The following is a 16912-nucleotide window of genomic DNA, read 5'->3' as shown; positions in this document are numbered from 1 at the left end:
GACGTGCAGCTATTACTCATGCCTGCGAACGTCTCTGAAATCTCCACATATCCACTACTCAAGCTTTTCTTCGCTCTTTGATACTAGCGGTAGATACCCTCAATCCATTAGGCGACCTGAGTGCTACCTGTTCTGTTATGTTAATGTCGTATTGCAATGCCGGGTAAAAAAACCGCTGGTCGAAGCAGTAAGCTCCGGACTTTGTTTAGCAAAGTGCTGACTGGGAAAGAAAACATCACATCAAGTAATTCGAAGCAGTTCCTTGAGGCAATATGTGACCAGCCAGAGCCCGCTATATGTATCCAGCGGCTTGTCGGAAGCTGCCACGGCTGCCCCGCTCTGCAATCTTCATTGAGTTCTAATACGCTACCAGCCTTTTTGAACGGTCCCACATCTGCTTTCATTAACTACCTCCAGGCCCATGAACTGAAGACGATCTGTGGCGGTGAAGTCCTGCGTCAGATAATATTAAAAGTTGTTGATACACCACTTACATGGGACGCTTTTCTCGAAGCCGCGAGGTCTCAGAAGCTCACAGAGCATGGAGCCGAAGCCTTTTCGTGGCTTTTACTAGAGTTGCTCTCTTTACCAATGGAAAAAGCAATCACCTATGCTGCCGTCGCGCAGGATCCAAGCATACATAAACAGCTTTTACAGGGCCCCTCAGTTGAAGTCCGGCTGCGAGCACAACGAATCGTACATATAACTAGCAACCTCACAGCTAAGCACAAAAATGATGCCGGCGGTCCCGGTGGACGGCATGATAACGACTTTGCCGACATACGACAGATATCTATTCTTCCAACTCCGGACGAACTCGCATCGAAGGACCCATATCTGCCTCGAGCTAATGAGATGGATAATTCTCATAACAGCCGTGAAGGCCTTGCATTCCACATCGATGCTCAATTCAGATTGTTACGCGAGGACATGCTGCGTGATCTACGCGAAGAAATACAGATCGCCCTCATGGTGAAGAAGGGACGCCGTAAGGGGATGTGCATCGAAAATTTAAGTATGACGGGAGTTAGGTGTGACGAGCGGCAGCCGTGGTCGTTACAATTGCAATGCGTGGAGGATCTCCCCCAATTGCAGGCCAAGACAGGAGCTGCCCGAAGAAAGTTTCTACAAGAGAATACAAAGTTTCTGAAGAATGACTCTGTTGCCTGCTTAGTGGTGGATGACGAAGTTATTACTTTGGGTACCTTGATTAGGGATGACAACCTCCTGGAGCGAAACCCCCCAGTGTTATGCTTTCAGATTCCAAAACCGGTGATAGAAAAAGCCTTGCTACGGATTAAGACCGCGAATAACGTCAAACTGGTCCAGCTAAGCACCGCTTTATTTGCCTATGAATCCGTTTTAAAGCAGCTGAAAGAAATCAAGGAGCTGTCGATGGAGGAAGAAATACTTCGTTGGGAGCAAGGCAAATGCCTGCCTCTTCCTAACTATCACCCGAGTACTGATATGGTCAAACTCATGGAAGACCTCGAAACAGATCATGCATTTGATTTGAAAGATGCATTGAAGCTACCTTCTCAAACGAAACTTGATGGATCTCAAACAAAATGCTTTTTGGCAGGGCTTCGACAACGGATAAGCTTAATCCAAGGTCCTCCAGGAACCGGGAAATCGTTTATCGGATCTCTTATCGCCAAAGCTATCAATGACTATTCCAAGGAAAAGATTCTTGTGGTATGCTACACTCATCATGCCCTCGATCAGTTCCTTAAAGATCTATTAAATTTGGGTATATTAGAATCAGACATTGTCCGGCTTGGATCGATCAAAAAGGCAACGGCAAGGTCTCAGGCCATTTCACTTACCCAAATGCGATCCAGCGTGAGGCTGACTCGTGAACAACGTGAGATGTTGAATTTGATGAAACTAAAAGTCTCGGAGGCTAGCCATACGTTGCACGAGGCTTTCGCGGGCTTTCAGCAGGCAGAATTTTCAAAATCTGATATTTTGGAGCATCTAGAGTTCCGGTCCGAGGGTCCACCGTTTTTCGGTGCTTTCGAAATACCTGGAGATCGTGATGATATGATGCGAGTCGGTAGAAAAGGGAAGGTGGCTAATCGCTTCTACTTGCTTGACAGATGGTGCCGTGGAAAAGACGCAGGAGTATTCCAGAGGGAGCATGGAAAGGAGTTTCAGATTGTCTGGAGGATGCCAGCCAAGAGTCGTATAGAAGCTCTGAAGGAATGGAAGGAAGAAATGTTGAAAGAGCGCTTGGACAGCATTCACGATGCGGGAATTGCCTACGATGCATCGCTTGAGAAAATTAATGCGATACACATGGAGAAAGATCTTAGAGTTATCCGTCAAAAGCGCATCATCGGATGTACTACTACGGCGGCAGCTAAATATGTGCAGGCTATACAATCGATTGCTCCAGGCATCCTACTTGTTGAGGAGGCAGGAGAAATCCTCGAGAGCCATATACTTACTGCACTTAGTCCAGACACGAAGCAGCTAATCTTGATTGGCGACCACAAACAGCTTCGCCCTAGAGTGCACTACGACCTTAGCGTTGAGAAAGGTTGCGGCTACGACCTGAATCGATCCCTATTCGAAAGGCTCATCCTTCGGAACTATCCTCATCAAGTATTATCTCAGCAACATCGAATGCGCCCGGAGCTGTCGGCGCTGGTGAGGCAGTTGACGTATCCAGATCTAATCGATGACCCAAGGACGCAAAGAAGACCTGATCTGCGCGGCTTCAGGGACAATCTGATATTTGTCAACCACAAGGAAAACGAAATAGAGATGGAAGACGTGCCTGATTGGAAGGATACGACTTCACCTTCATCGAAGAAGAATTTATTCGAAGCAAAGATGGCTCTAAAGTGTGTGCGTTATCTTGGCCAGCAGGGCTACAGGACTGATAACATTACCGTGTTGACGCCGTACCTCGGTCAACTACGTCTCTTACTAGATGAGCTGGGGAAAGACAATGATCCTGTGCTGAATGATTTGGATTCCCACGATTTAGTCCGTGCTGGATTGATGCCTGCGGCGTCTGCTGACTTGGGAAAGCCCCGTATCAAGATTTCTACAATTGGTAGGTTTTGCCGCCTTTTTTACTGTAAAACTGGAACTATTCGCTGTGCTTCGCAATTTTTTCACGGTCCGAATGAAGGCTGAACTAGCACAGATAATTTTCAGGGTGACGAGAGCGATATTATCGTTATTTCTTTAACGCGGAGTAACCTTCATAGAGACATTGGTTTCATGACTTCTCATGAGCGTCTGAACGTTCTACTTTCGCGGGCTCGGGATGCGCTTATCCTTATTGGTGATGCGGAGACATTCATAGGTTCTCGGAAAGGTGGAGGGTTGTGGCAACGCTTCATGGGGATGCTTAAGGATGGAAACCATATATACGATGGCTTTCCCGTAAAGTGTGAGCGCCACACGGACCGCATCGCCCTTTTGCGAAGCCCGGAAGAATTCGATAAAGTTTGCCCAGACGGAGGATGCACAGAACCATGGTTAGTATTAGCTCCTATTATCAAGCATATGCTAATGAAGAGTATACAGTGGCGCGATGCTAAGTTGTGGCCTACACCCGTGTCCCCAGCATTGCCACCAGCTGTTCGACCACTCAAAAATGGCCTGTGAAAGAGTGGTAGAGTTTAAGTGCTCTAAGAACCATATGGAACGGCGTAAATGCCACCACTCTCAGTTATCGACCTGCCGCGAATGCAACCTTGATGACGAGCGCAAACAAAAGCAGCTAGAACTGGACCTTGAATTACAAAATAAGCGCGACCAAGCCCAAACATCACATGCAGTTGAGATGGCAGCGCTCGATCGTCAAATACAGAAGGTTAGGGAAGAGGCAGCCGAGAAAAGAACAGCCATTGAACGAACGCAAGCGCTAGAGCAGAAGAGACGAGATTTAAAGGTGGCCCAGCTGCGTGTCGAAACACCTCGGCCGAGAGATACAGCAGACGTTACCCTTTGTGCTTTAGACAATGAAGCTTCACCTGCTTCAACGGCGACAAAGAAGGCTGAGGTGCTCAAGCCCAATCGAACTGATGATAGAGAATCAATTGACTGCAAGATAATTACGGATGCATATAGTAAATCCGAAGCGGAGTGGGAACGACAGAAACGAGTTGATGGCGCGTCAAATGAAGCCATAGATAGTCTAATGGGACTTACTGGCCTGGAGGACGTCAAGTCCAAGATCCTGAGCATCAAGGCTAAAATAGAGACCGCTGGAAGACAAGGAAGCGATATGAAAAAAGAGAGGCTCGGGATGTTGATGCTCGGGAATCCTGGAACTGGTGAGGGCAGCCCACCAAGAGTTTTCATGTCAAATTTAACAACCATTTAGGCAAGACAACTGTTGCTCGCCTTTATGCCAAATTTCTTGCTTCTGTTGGTGCGGTACCGGGGACAGAATTCGTAGAGGTAACTGGATCCACCCTTGCGCATGAAGGAGTCACAGGAGTAAAGAATAAAATTGAAACGATTATCAATGCCGGAGGAGGTACATTCTTCTTGGATGAAGCTTATCAACTTGCCTCAGGTAACAGTTATGGAGGGAAAGCAGTCTTGGATTTCCTGCTTGCAGAGATCGAAGAAAGGGTGGGAAAAGTTGTCTTCATATTGGCCGGTTATAGAAAAGAGATGGAGAAGTTTTTCGAACATAACCCAGGCTTCGACAGCCGCATGCCTTTTCGACTTACTTTTGCTGATTATACGGACAAAGAACTTACGGCAATGCTTAGTCGTCTCGTAGAAAAGAAGTACGGTGGGCGTGCTAAAATTGAAGACGGTTTGAATGGTCTTTTCATTCGAATACTTGTTCGACGACTGGGTAGGGGTCGAGGTATTGAAGGATATGGCAATGCACGTGCCTTGGAGAACGCCTGGGCTAAAGTTACCGAGCGACAAGCTAGTCGTCTACACCACGAGCGTATTACTGGTGGCACCCCTGACGATTTTGGCTTTATGAAGGAAGATTTAATAGGGCCTGAGCCCTTAGGTGCAATCCAGCACAGCAAGGCTTGGAAAGAACTTCAAACTTTGATCGGCTTAAATGTTGTCAAGCAATCCGTCAAAGCGCTTGTTGATCGTATCCAGCTGAATTACCGTCGAGAGCTCTGTGAGAAACCTCCGATTGAGGTAAGCCTCAATCGAGTCTTTCTTGGATCACCTGGCACAGGCAAGACGACAGTTGGAGAGCTCTATGCGTCGATTTTGGCTGATCTAGGACTGCTTTCAAAGGGAGAAGGTTAGACCCACACCTCTATCTAAGTTAACCTCCAGAAATTGCAGCCCATGGTGCTGTGTGAAAAATTACTTGCTTTTGAGGAATTTAAGATTTCCTCTAACCCAATGCTAACGAAGCATATAATAGTTGTAACCAAAGTTCCGGCAGATTTTGTCGGCAGTGCCCTCGGAGAGTCTGAGAGAAATACGAAAGCAATTTTAACAGCAACCGAAGGTAAAGCCCTCCTTATAGATGAAGCGTACGGACTCTATCCCGGCGGTAAAACAGTTGGAAATACCGTAGATCCGTATAAAACCGCCGTAATCGACACACTCGTGGCCGAAGTCCAAAGCAAGCCAGGTGAAGATAGATGCGTACTACTCTTAGGGTACAAGGAACAAGTGACGGAGATGTTAGAGAATTCGAATCCAGGTCTTGCAAGACGTTTCCCTATTAATGAGGCATTTTATTTTGAGGATTTCAACGATAGGGAACTTAAAGAGATTCTCGACTTAAGGCTCCAGAAGCAAGGCCTGGAGGCGACGGAAGAGGCGAAGAACGTTGCCCTTGAACTTCTTCGCAGAGCCCGGGATCTACCAAATTTCGGAAACGCAGGAGATATTGAGAACCTGATCTCCCATGCGAAGGAAAGCGAGCAAACGCGTTGTTCATTCGTGGATCCAGAGACGCGCGGATCGGACATCTTGTTCCTGCCTCAGGACTTTGATGAGAATTTTAATCGGGCTACAAAATCCGCTGACAGCTGTCGAAAGCTCTTTGCGGATATTGTGGGTTGTGAGGAGCTTATAGGACAACTAGAAAAATATCAGCGAATCGTTGCCAACACAAGAGCTCGGAAGAGGGATCCACGAGAACATATTCCTTTCAACTTTATTTTCAAGGGCCCGCCAGGTAGGTTGCCATGGCTAACTATCCGACTTGACCACATCTAATATTGTGTCAGGCACCGGAAAGACTACAGTTGCCCGAAAAATGGCAGAATTTTTTTATGAAATGGGCATATTATCGACTAAAGACTACTTAGAATGTTCTGCATCCGATCTTATAGCCCAATTTGTCGGCCAAAGCGCACCAAGAACTAGAGATACCTTAAGAAAAGGACTGGGCAAAGTACTCTTTATAGATGAAGCCTATCGCTTGTGCGACGGAGAGTTCGGACGGGAAGCAGTTAACGAATTGGTTGATTGTTTAACGAAACCACTTTTTGTGGGCAAGATCGTCATTATACTCGCTGGTTATACCGAAGATATAAACCGCCTTCTCAAGGTAAATCCTGGGCTGTGTAGTCGGTTTCCAGAGGAAGTCGTCTTCGGGAACATGCAACCAGAAGAGTGTCTGACGCTTTTACATCGGCAACTGCAGCAGAATGGGATAGACATTGGATCGGAGTTCCAGGAGACCAGATCCGAAAGCTATCTTGAGCTGATTGCTATTCTAAAAGAGCTCTCCAGCCTTTCATCCTGGGGTAACGGTCGTGATATCAAGACAATCTCCAAATCACTCACGGCTGCGGCTTATGAAGGTGCTGGCCAGAGCTCTCCCTCTCTCACCGTGACGATGGTAGACATTTTTCAAGCTCTAAAATCAATGTTGAAGAGTCAGAGGGCAAGGTGCACAGACGAAACACAATTGGGTGATTCGTCTGGTGGTGTCGCGAGCAAATCTCTCAACCAACGCCCTGAAGCAAGCCCGCCAATGCCGTTTAATATTGCTACTTCGATAAGTTGTGCTACAGGCTCGACTGACCCAAACCCAGTTATGGAGAAAGAGAAGGTAGGGGACGGTTCACAGCTAATTAATTCGTCGCCACGAGACTTAGGTGTCTCTGATGAAATCTGGCAACAGCTTCAGGCCAATATTGCAGCTAATGAAGCTTCGGCCAAATCCCTACAGGAATCCATTGCTGTTCAAGAGCGAAACATTGAAAACTTCAAGGAAAAGGAAATTAGAGGCGAGCACACTCTAGGCAAGTTGCAGGAGATTATAATGGAAACGAGCCATGCGTCAAAAGATGAGATCAATGATCTCAAACACAAGCATGAGGAAGAAAGGCTTCATAATCTAACTGTGAAGCGTGCTAAAGAAGCAGCAGAAGAAAGTTTGAAAAAGGTTCGAGAAGAAGAGGCGAGGAGACGGCAGGGGGAAGCCAGGGTACAGGAAAAACTGAGGGAAATGGGCGTATGTCCGGCGGGTTTTCGTTGGGTAAAAGAGCGATCCGGATATAGGTGTGCAGGAGGGGCACATTTCGTTCCCAATGACCAGCTAGGTCTGTAGTGGCACTGTATATCGCGTGTGATGATGTTAGGATTCTTTCATAATGACTTAGAATGATTGTAGCTGTTAATGGACTTCTTCATGTTATTGCTGGGTGCTTATTTGATACGTGGCCATTGCTAAGAGATTCAAGCCCTGTTCCTTGACGGATCTATGGGTATCTACGCCCATCAGGGTTGCAAATCAATCAACTCAACTCAACTGAGGCCTTGAATTGGTTGAATTGATTGACTCAATATTGAGATCTTGGCAACTATTTCAACCGAATTCAACTGGTGTAGGTGTCAGCAACTATCGCGAGTCTTGGCATGATGTTGATGTAGGAGGACCTACTTGGCGACGCTCCCATCGTTTCCTATCGTCCTTTCTGTCGCCCAGCTTTCAATATAAGCCTACTGCGAGTCTTGGCATGGTATTAACTTACCATCCTGCCGTATCTATACCTTTCCTTCCTTCTGCGGCTGCTTCAGCTGCCAACTACCATATTGATTATGCCTTCCTTATCCCATGATCCTACCACCATTAAAGCTCCAATTATATCAGATTATAGTCGTGCGCAATTGGCAGTAAGGAGTAAGCCCGTAAGGCTGAATATGCGTTTGGGGTCTAACGATATTGGTTAGAATTTGCTAGTAGATGCGTCGGCATTACTGTTTAAGCTGTGATCTAAGGCGCGCTAGAGGTCGGTAGGTATAGTAGGATTAGAGCGAGCTGTAGAAAGGCTTAAGGTAGTCGTTTGGCCATTCTCTAATGCGTTAGAAGCCATAGTAGTAAAGCTCTTCTTACCTACTAATGCTGGGGTAAACCTTTTTTGTAAGGGAGACTAAGGGTATGTTCGGTTGCAACTCCAGAATCAATCTGGAGGCTCCAGAATCAAACTGATCTGGAGGTCAAATCTGAATCTGACGCGATCGTTCGGTGATTCTGACGACTTTTCAATCTGGAGCTCCTCCAGATCGGCAGTCGCGTTAAATTTGCACGCTTTACCGTATAAGGTAGTTGTTCTGGAGCTCTTGGCACCAGAATATTCTGGAGGCGTTAACCTCTATCTCCAGATTCAGAATCAATCTGGAGCTCTACGCGACGACGACTTTGTCAAATATGGCGACTCCACCTGCNTACACGATCCTCACATAGCACCTGTACGTTATATATNANGTCCTTCTTACTCTCGTAATTAGAGTCTTCCTGCGCATGCGCGGCGAGCCGGGCGTGATACGGGTGACGGGGTAGAGGGCCTCAATCGACTTGATTGACGATTGGCACGAGTGGGAGACTCCATTGTATTACGACACTAAGGGAGGAAGCCGCGATAGAGGCCTGAGGGCAGAGGTGAGCGCAAAGGTGGGCGCAAAGGTGGGCTCAAAGGCGGGTTTAAAAATTGATTAATGATTTGGAGCCTCTTCTGGAGCCCCCTCTGGAGCCTTACCGAACAATTGACTCAATTACAGATCAAACGAAGCCATCAAATTAGACGCCACTAGTACCTTACTAATTGACGCCGGAGGATGCACGGATCAAGACAATTCTGATCTGGAGGCAATTTGCAACCGAACATACCCTAAGAAAAATAAGGTTTAGGGCATGACGACTTGTTAACTCTAGTAATATATCTATATAGTATCAAAAGTTTTAATATTATTAACCAATTCAATTCAATCAGGGCCTTTAGATTGATTGAGTTGCTAAGCTAGCGAACTCTCAGTTGGTTGAATTGATTGAGTCTTGGCAATCAATTTAATTCAATATTGAAACCTCGTTGATTGATTTGCAACCCTGACGCCCACGGTAGTCTATACATTAAGGCCCCAGTTTTTTAAACTTCTGTGGGTTATTCTAAGCCCCCACACAGATCTTACCATACTAAAGTAAGTCGAACGTACAAGCCGGAAATAAGTGATCTATGACGATTATGGCCGTCTATGTGAGCCTATGAGGCCTATACGGCTACGTATGCGCTTCAGGGAACAGGGGCTCAAATAGCCTAACAGAACACACTTAGGGTCGACTAATAATCCTCTTTAATTGTATCACTTTTCCTTGAAAATACAAGCTAATGAGAATTCAGGAAATCTAAGAGCGATTACGGACTTTTCTGATCACCAGTTGTAGAAAGACTAAGACACTTAATGTATATTTGAATACTTTTCTTCTTCTTATACCATGCGCTTATTGGGTTTCAAATTGGTCCATCTAAATATAGAACATCTTATCACGTACTCTTTCATGAATCCGCACACGGCCCGGATCCACTTCTTGCCCTGGCGGCCCTCCTGTCACACTTGCGGTAGGGCTTGCTGTCGGTGTTGGATCAAATAGTCCGCTTAGATAGCACCGAGCCCTTTCACAAACAAGATCAGCGTAATACGCTGGGGGACAAATGCTAACTGCCTTAGTAGCCCTTCCAAATAGATAGCATAGATTATGGGTTAGATCCTCCACTATATCTGCTGCACTCTGGAAGGGCTGCTGCACCATTCTGCGACGGAATATCTCGTCGTAAATCGTATAGTAATGGGCAGGGCGAGCCGTTCCTTGAATTGCAGTATGAGCTTGCAAGAAGAAATCCCAGTTTCGAGCTTCTGTAACCCCGCGGTCGACAACGGTACCATTCTGCGGGTTAGAGGACCGGTCAACGTCCTCTTTCTTGGTAGGGTAGAACCGTGTGTTATGGCGTTTTCCGACAATGATTATTGTTATGTACGGGATGCCTTGCTTGGTAAAGATAGCCGGGTAGAGTTCTTCGCACGCTTTACGGAGTGCCGGAAGTTCTTGATCAAGAACTTGGTGGTATTCGCCTTCCGATACCCCATCTCTATACACAAGGATATTCTCTGGATAACTATCATTCCGTTTCATCCATAGGTGGAGGCGAGATTTGAACAAGCTGTCAAGACCTGAAACCAATTCCTGTTGGGCAGTTTGGATCTGTAAGTCTGCCGGCCACTGTGCAAGCCATCGATCAACAGAAGCAACAATGCTTGCCACACTGGGCGCATTCGAAGAAGACCCAGGAGAAGGGTGGGTAACATCGATCCCTACAACCATAGTCTTGCCCTCCGCCAATATGCCAAGCTTGGAATTGTCCAGAAACTGATTTCGCCCGCCAAGTTTGAGGTTTACCTTCAATGCCACATTTGCAAAGTATTGGCTGTTAGCACGAGCAAACTTTTCTGCAACCACGCAAACATTGAGAAGTCCCTCTTTGACGTCGCAAGCGTACTTGACGCTGTTATAGATAGTCGTGTCAGCAGAGGGCATAATCACTAAGAGCAACCTCGGCGGAGGCTTTGTGGGATTGCTCGTGAATCGGTGTATTGCTTGTGCAATTTCAGCTTCGGCATTCCCAGCAGTAACGCTCATGTGCAACCCAGGAACGCAATCATTCGCGTTTATTCCAACCTGTCTGAGCGTAGACGTGAAGGCGTTCAAAGACGTATTCAAACTTGCATCGTCTCTCCACGGATCGAATGAACCCTGAAACGATATCCAAAGGTATGTCCAGTAAGTCAAGTCTGACTTAGTAGCAACTTCGAAAGACTGCATATTCCAACTACCAAATCTGGGATTAGCAATTTTGCTCCTGCCATACTTCACGTCTGGGCTGTTTAGGACACGTCCTGGAACAACTATCAAATTTGGCGTCACGTTGATTCCAAAATTACCCTTCTGAGATTAGTAATATCCAGAGTGTAGGCGGAGAGAAATGTACTTACAAGGGTGGAATTAGTAGGATCGAACCCCAACATTTGAGTTCCTGAAGTAGCGATTGATTGCGCATTTTGAGCTGGTTTGCGTACCGCAAATCTTATCATTTGCTGCGTCTGAGAAGAGCTCAGTTTCGTATTCGAGGTTTGCCCGGGCAGTACCTCGCACACTTCGGGGGGTAAGTATGACGGGTTTTGCCGACTGCCAACATTGATGACAGGTAGGGTTGGATCTTTGATTGTAATGTCGTGAGCTATGACAAAGTGAGCACGATTACATTTGGGGATGTTCTTCTGCCTTGATATGAGAAGACTAACTTTGCCTAAAGAAATCATACACGCTAATATATTGACCCTGTGAAGGAGGCTCAGGGCCAAGTTTTGCGGCCTTCCTCCCCCTATTTCCGTTTGTCACACTTGTCACCTGCGGTTTCCCGGCAGGCCCTTGTCCACGGTCTCCCAGAAAGAACTTGACATCTTTGGGTCCACTGCCAAATTCAAGGACAATGGGCGGGTTTTGCTGACCACGCCCATCGTCGCGTGTTGCTAAGCCCAGTACTACCTTTATCCTCGGGATCGTGGAACCAGATCTATTCTTCTTCACGATATGGGTGACTTTGATAGAAAGCTTTTTAAGGAAATTTCCCAGCTTTACCGTACTTGGGCCATTGGTTCTGATATATGTAAGCATCAACTTATCGAGAGGACCGTCATCATAGAACGCCGCGTGTTTGACCTGAACGTTGACGAGAATGCGGGCAGTAGCTGCGCGGACGCTCACAAAAAATCCTCGAAGAGCCAAAAGCCCTGCTCCTAAATCAAACCTTTCGGAGGTAGCCGCGGCTAGGTGAAAGTGCTTATTCGCGCCGACAGAGGCTGTGTACGAAACTGCCTTGGGATGATTGCCTACAACTATATTAAGGGCCTGGATTATCTCATCCTTAGATCCGAATAAAGCTCCGGAATGAGATGAAGTAAGATAATCTATGAGCTCGGATACGGTGAGCGCGCCGGTGGGCTGGAGACGGACTCGGTATATTCTTGCATTCGGAGCGGGGTCGTCTTCATCCTCGGCCTTATAGTGTATTGCGTAATCATCTTCATCTAGATCAAGCTCAGTCTTGCTAATGAGATTGGATTTGAAATCGGTGGCGATGTCGTGCCCATATTGAACCAGGTGCTCTTCAAGCAGGAGCTGAACTATCCTCTTAACCTTCTTACCCATTGGTGTTCTGCCGCGCTGATCCGGCAATATTTCAATACTGTAACGGAAGAGCAGCAAATCTCCAAACGCCATCAAATCCAAATAGTTTGCCCACAGCAACACCTCCCTCCCTCGGGTACCAAATCCGGGCCGTAGAGGCAGCCTCGGGTCGGATGCTGGCTTTCCCATTGGGGATTTCGCCCGGACAAAATTGGCTGCAGTCTCAGTCTCCCTTTCGATACGAGTGACACGCATGTCTGGCTTGGCTAGATGGCCGCCATTAGGACTGGAAAACACTCAGAGATTAGTCTCCAAGATGTAGTAGAACGAAATTGCAAAGATCTCACTTGAAGATTTGTGCATCAATGGGGCCGCCTCGGCCCCTGCCAAATCCACCGCGATCGCCTCTGCCTCGACCTCTTGCACCGCCTCGCTGGTCTTGACGATATGTGGAGAATCCCTGTGGGGCTGGAGCCCCTCGTCCTCTTCCGCTTGCATGGAACGGAAGAGAGGAGTCGCCATGGGCACGGCCATGGGCACGACCACGGCCGCGATCGCGACCGCGACCACTGTCTGATGGGTTGCCAGACATTGGGAATGGTGAGTAATACCTCTTTACAAAGATTCAAGATTCAACTAATTTGAGGAGCGTAAGGATTTATTATACTGCAGCTACCCCGCCTTCTGCCCGGTTAGTGACGAATCAATTGAAGTTCAAGGGTGAATGACGTGGAATTCCTTTGAACAACGATGGCTTTGGGCCTAAGGCCATGTTTTACGCACGTACGCATTTTAAGTCACGGAGGTCCGTGCAGAGCGAGAAAAGGCTAGAGTTGTAACCTTATATAGAAGTTAACTATTAACTTCTTAAAACTATTAGTATTAAAGTTATTAGAATAATAGCTAGGCTAGTATAGAATACATAAAAGAGGCTCTATAAGAAGATATATACAAGTTGACTTAGCATGTGTATATTAGGTAAAAAAGATTTTAGTCTTAAATTAACCCTTTTATATTTTTATACCAAAGGCCCTTAAAATAGCAACTAAGATAGCAGTGTTAACTAACCCTAATTTAATCTTGGTTGCCGGCTGAGTCGCTTACTAAGATAATTTAGGGGTAATTGAGTTCTAAGGGTATGAGCTTAAAGGTCAAGAGCCTTATAAACGTATTAAGACTTATAGACAGCTATACACATCCTTCGGAGCGAGCGGGAAAATATATTGGGGTAATTCTATTAAATCTGTTGCCATATATAACGTGGGCATAGATTCCTATTAATCCTTTAGGGAACAGGGCCTTAATCGCTGTACCTGGCCGTTCTTCTGCACCAAACTATCTATAATATGGCTGGGTTCCGTCCATCCCGTAACTTTCCACTCTCCGCTTTACTTCATCCGTTGTAATCTAATAAATATATATAGTGAGCCAAAAATAAACCAGGCCAGGTTTCTCCTTGTATACTTTGGTTAAGATTAGGCTCTACGTAAGTTCGTCTAAAGCGACGATTCCGAGATATTAAAGCTAAAATTAGGTACGGGTATTACGAGCCTATTTATTTCATTCTATTTGAAAACAAAGACATGTCAATAAATATTTCAGTACCGTATACTTCTTTGGGATAAAAGGAAATCGTAGTCTTATCTGGGGGTCTATTCTTTACCAGCTCTAAATTAACCTGAATTCTCCGTCGCTTAAATTCTAAGTCCAACAACAGCAACGCAGGTAGCAGAAAGAACGAACAACACCGCACTGACAAAGAAAGGCAAACCAACCAAGGCGTCCACATTTGCATCAAGCCCAATAGCTAAAACCTTTGAAAACAAGACAGACGCAATCACCTTGCCACTAATACTAGCTATAGACAGAGTCGCCATTACGCGCGCGACCTGCGCCCTATCAATCAAGCTAATAATATACGCTTGCGTTGCCGTCGGCAAGCCTTCGCCGAAAAGGTACAAAATGACAGCAACGATAAAGGTACCCGATGTAGAGCTGAAGCCAATTAGAACTGAGCCGACAGTGAGGATAAAACTACTGCCAGCCATGACCGCAAAATGAGCACGGCCTGAGGATCCAAGGTAGAATGACGCAACGCGACTAACGGTTGGAAGGAGTAGGCTGAAGTGGACCAGCATGAGAATTCCTTCTAATGTAACGATATAGGAGGCCTGTGGAAATGTCCAATGCAATTTTATGACCGGGTACTGAATGAGGCCGAACCAGTCGATTGTTTTGATGCCGGTGGCTGCGAAGAAGATTGAGAGGGCCAGGAGAAGAATGTTGAAGACGCCGACGCCGGAGACGCTCTCTTGGAACGCATGATTTAGCTTTTTCCATCGACAATATAACCACTTCTTAGATTTGGTCTCGCAGATATTGGTCATTGGATCGGGATCCTGAGGCTCCTCTCCATTTTCAGATGCCGGGGCATCAGCCACTGCTGTCCGATTACTCTCGCTAATGGTCTCGGGAAATACAAAGAGAGTAATAGCAGCAGTGACAGTGGCGAGTGACAAACTGACTGCTAAATTGACCTGTGGAGTCCCACCTTTGCCATCAAGGTTCATGAGCAAGGCCCCAATACTAGGGCAGAAAGTCTGTGCAAGATATTGCATCGAAGTCGTCAAGAAAAACAATGACGCTCTTTCCATTGCAACAGGCATGACATCTGTGTAGGAGGCAAATAGCATCGCAAGGCCAACGTCGTAATTCCCACCTATCAGCCCAGGTAGACCGCTTAGATACAGCGCCCATATAGGCACCTTTGGAAAATAAAGATCTTTGGGCATGTGTCAGATAACTCATATAGAGCTATTCATTGATAAAATGGGTTGATTGATTGATGATCTTGATTATGTCTTAACCTAGGGCCCCTGGGCTTAGATGAAGGTATCGGAGGTCCAGGTTAGGCTTAGCATAACCTTAGGTTACGCACGACCCCCTAAGGTCCGCAACATATCATCTAAATATCTGTCAATCGGTAGTCCGTGCACCGATTGTAAGAAAAGAAGGACTCGTGTGTAGATTAATCTATAAAGAAAAAGAGGCTATATATATATAAGGTAGTACCCCCCACAGGGGTCCCTAGAGAATGGTAAAACTAGATTAAAACTAGGTCGAGACAAATCTGAAGCTTATATCTAACAGTACCCGTCACGGTTAATACACCCTCCTAGCTTTAAGCTCTCTAAGATTGAAGCTATATTACCAGTCCTAGCGCAGTACTAAGTTTCTCGTTAAGGCCAGTCGTCTATAATCTTTGGTAAGGCCATATATAGGCCTACTTGTCGATAAGGCCGCAGGTCGGTAGCTACTTTGTTATTCTTTATCCGGTTAACACTAGCTATACTAGTATTTAGATCCTCCTATACTATCTAGCAATCGTCCATCTATGCCTAGATCCTCCCATATACTCTGGTAATCGTCTATCTATACCTAGATCCTCCTATACTGTCCAATAATCGTCTATCTAGTATCTAGCTACGCCGTAGTAGCACGGTTATTATCTTGTCCTTAGCAGTACGGTGCTAGCGTCGATATAACATAGCAGTAAGGTGCCAGCTCTGGGGTAACGTAGCAGTAAGGTGCTAGCTTTAGGTAAAAGCGGTAATGTGCCAGCTCTAGGGTAAAGTGGCAATGCGCTAGCTTTACGATAACGTAGTAGTAAGGTACTAGCTCCTGTCCTTCCACTAGCTTATTGCCCCAATAAACCCAAACTTTTAGGCCGCCTTGTCTCTGGCTCCTGCCTCGTATCTAGCACTAAGTACCTGCCTTAACTCGGCCTGCCTTAATCTAGCACCTTAGTACCTGCCTTATATCTAGCTCCTACCTTATCTCTAGCGTATAGTGGGCATTGTTAGTTATAATATTGGTGGAAGGATATAAAAGTAATTACGAGTATATTAATAACTAAGGTACCCAGACACGAGCCTATAGGAATAGCTGATTAAAAGAATAACTGGTGTATAGGAAACAACTCCGGGCTTATAACTATTAATTGGTAGTTTATACACCGATTATAAGAAAAGAAGGACTTGTGTATAGATTGATCTATAAAGAAAAAGAGGCTATATATATATGAGGTAGTACCCCCTATAGGGGTCCCTAGAGAATGGTAAAACTAGATTAAAACCAGGTCGAGACAAATCTAAAGCTTATATCTAATAGTACCCATTACGGTTAACAATATCACCCCCCCCCTTTAGTGGTGGCCCCTACTTTTTAAACGCGTTTTTAAGGCCTAGGTTAGTACTAAGTTAGTATAGAGGGCCTTAGCGTGCCTTTAACCTTACTATTGCCTTAACAATCTATTTTCCAACCCTCTTCTGTCCTTATGCCCGCGCTAGCTTACGCGGGGCTTCTAATTTTATATAGAAAGGCTTACTATAATTATAATTATATAATATAAAGCCCTCTTCTCCTTCTTCTCCTTTAATATTTACGCGTTTAGTGGCTTTATTTACCTACGCCGCGCTT

The 16912-nt window shown here is 45.9% G+C and overlaps 2 protein-coding genes across 2 annotated transcripts; one reads left to right on the top strand and one right to left on the bottom strand.

Moving 5' to 3' along the window:
- The first annotated feature begins 28 nt into the window (after positions 1 to 28).
- K441DRAFT_636433 (P-loop containing nucleoside triphosphate hydrolase protein) lies at positions 29 to 7597 on the top strand. Its single transcript, XM_067646477.1, has 6 exons — positions 29 to 3064; positions 3158 to 3494; positions 3544 to 4295; positions 4346 to 5248; positions 5375 to 6139; positions 6192 to 7597. Exons 1-6 carry the CDS (start codon positions 157 to 159, stop codon positions 7520 to 7522), a joined length of 6996 nt encoding a protein of 2331 aa, XP_067504100.1. The 5' UTR covers positions 29 to 156; the 3' UTR covers positions 7523 to 7597.
- Positions 7598 to 14127: 6530 nt separating this feature from the next.
- On the bottom strand, positions 14128 to 15099 carry K441DRAFT_720521 (uncharacterized protein; the record flags this gene model as incomplete). Its single annotated transcript, XM_067654043.1, has 1 exon — positions 14128 to 15099. The coding sequence occupies one exon, from the start codon at positions 15097 to 15099 to the stop codon at positions 14128 to 14130; it is 972 nt and encodes a 323-aa protein (XP_067504099.1).
- Positions 15100 to 16912: the final 1813 nt, after the last annotated feature.

This window comes from Cenococcum geophilum (assembly GCF_001692895.1).
Source record: "Cenococcum geophilum 1.58 unplaced genomic scaffold K441scaffold_21, whole genome shotgun sequence".
Classification (NCBI taxonomy): domain Eukaryota; kingdom Fungi; phylum Ascomycota; class Dothideomycetes; order Gloniales; family Gloniaceae; genus Cenococcum; species Cenococcum geophilum.
The sequence above is the reverse complement of the archived record's forward strand: the minus strand, read 5'-3'. Positions and strand labels throughout refer to the sequence as shown.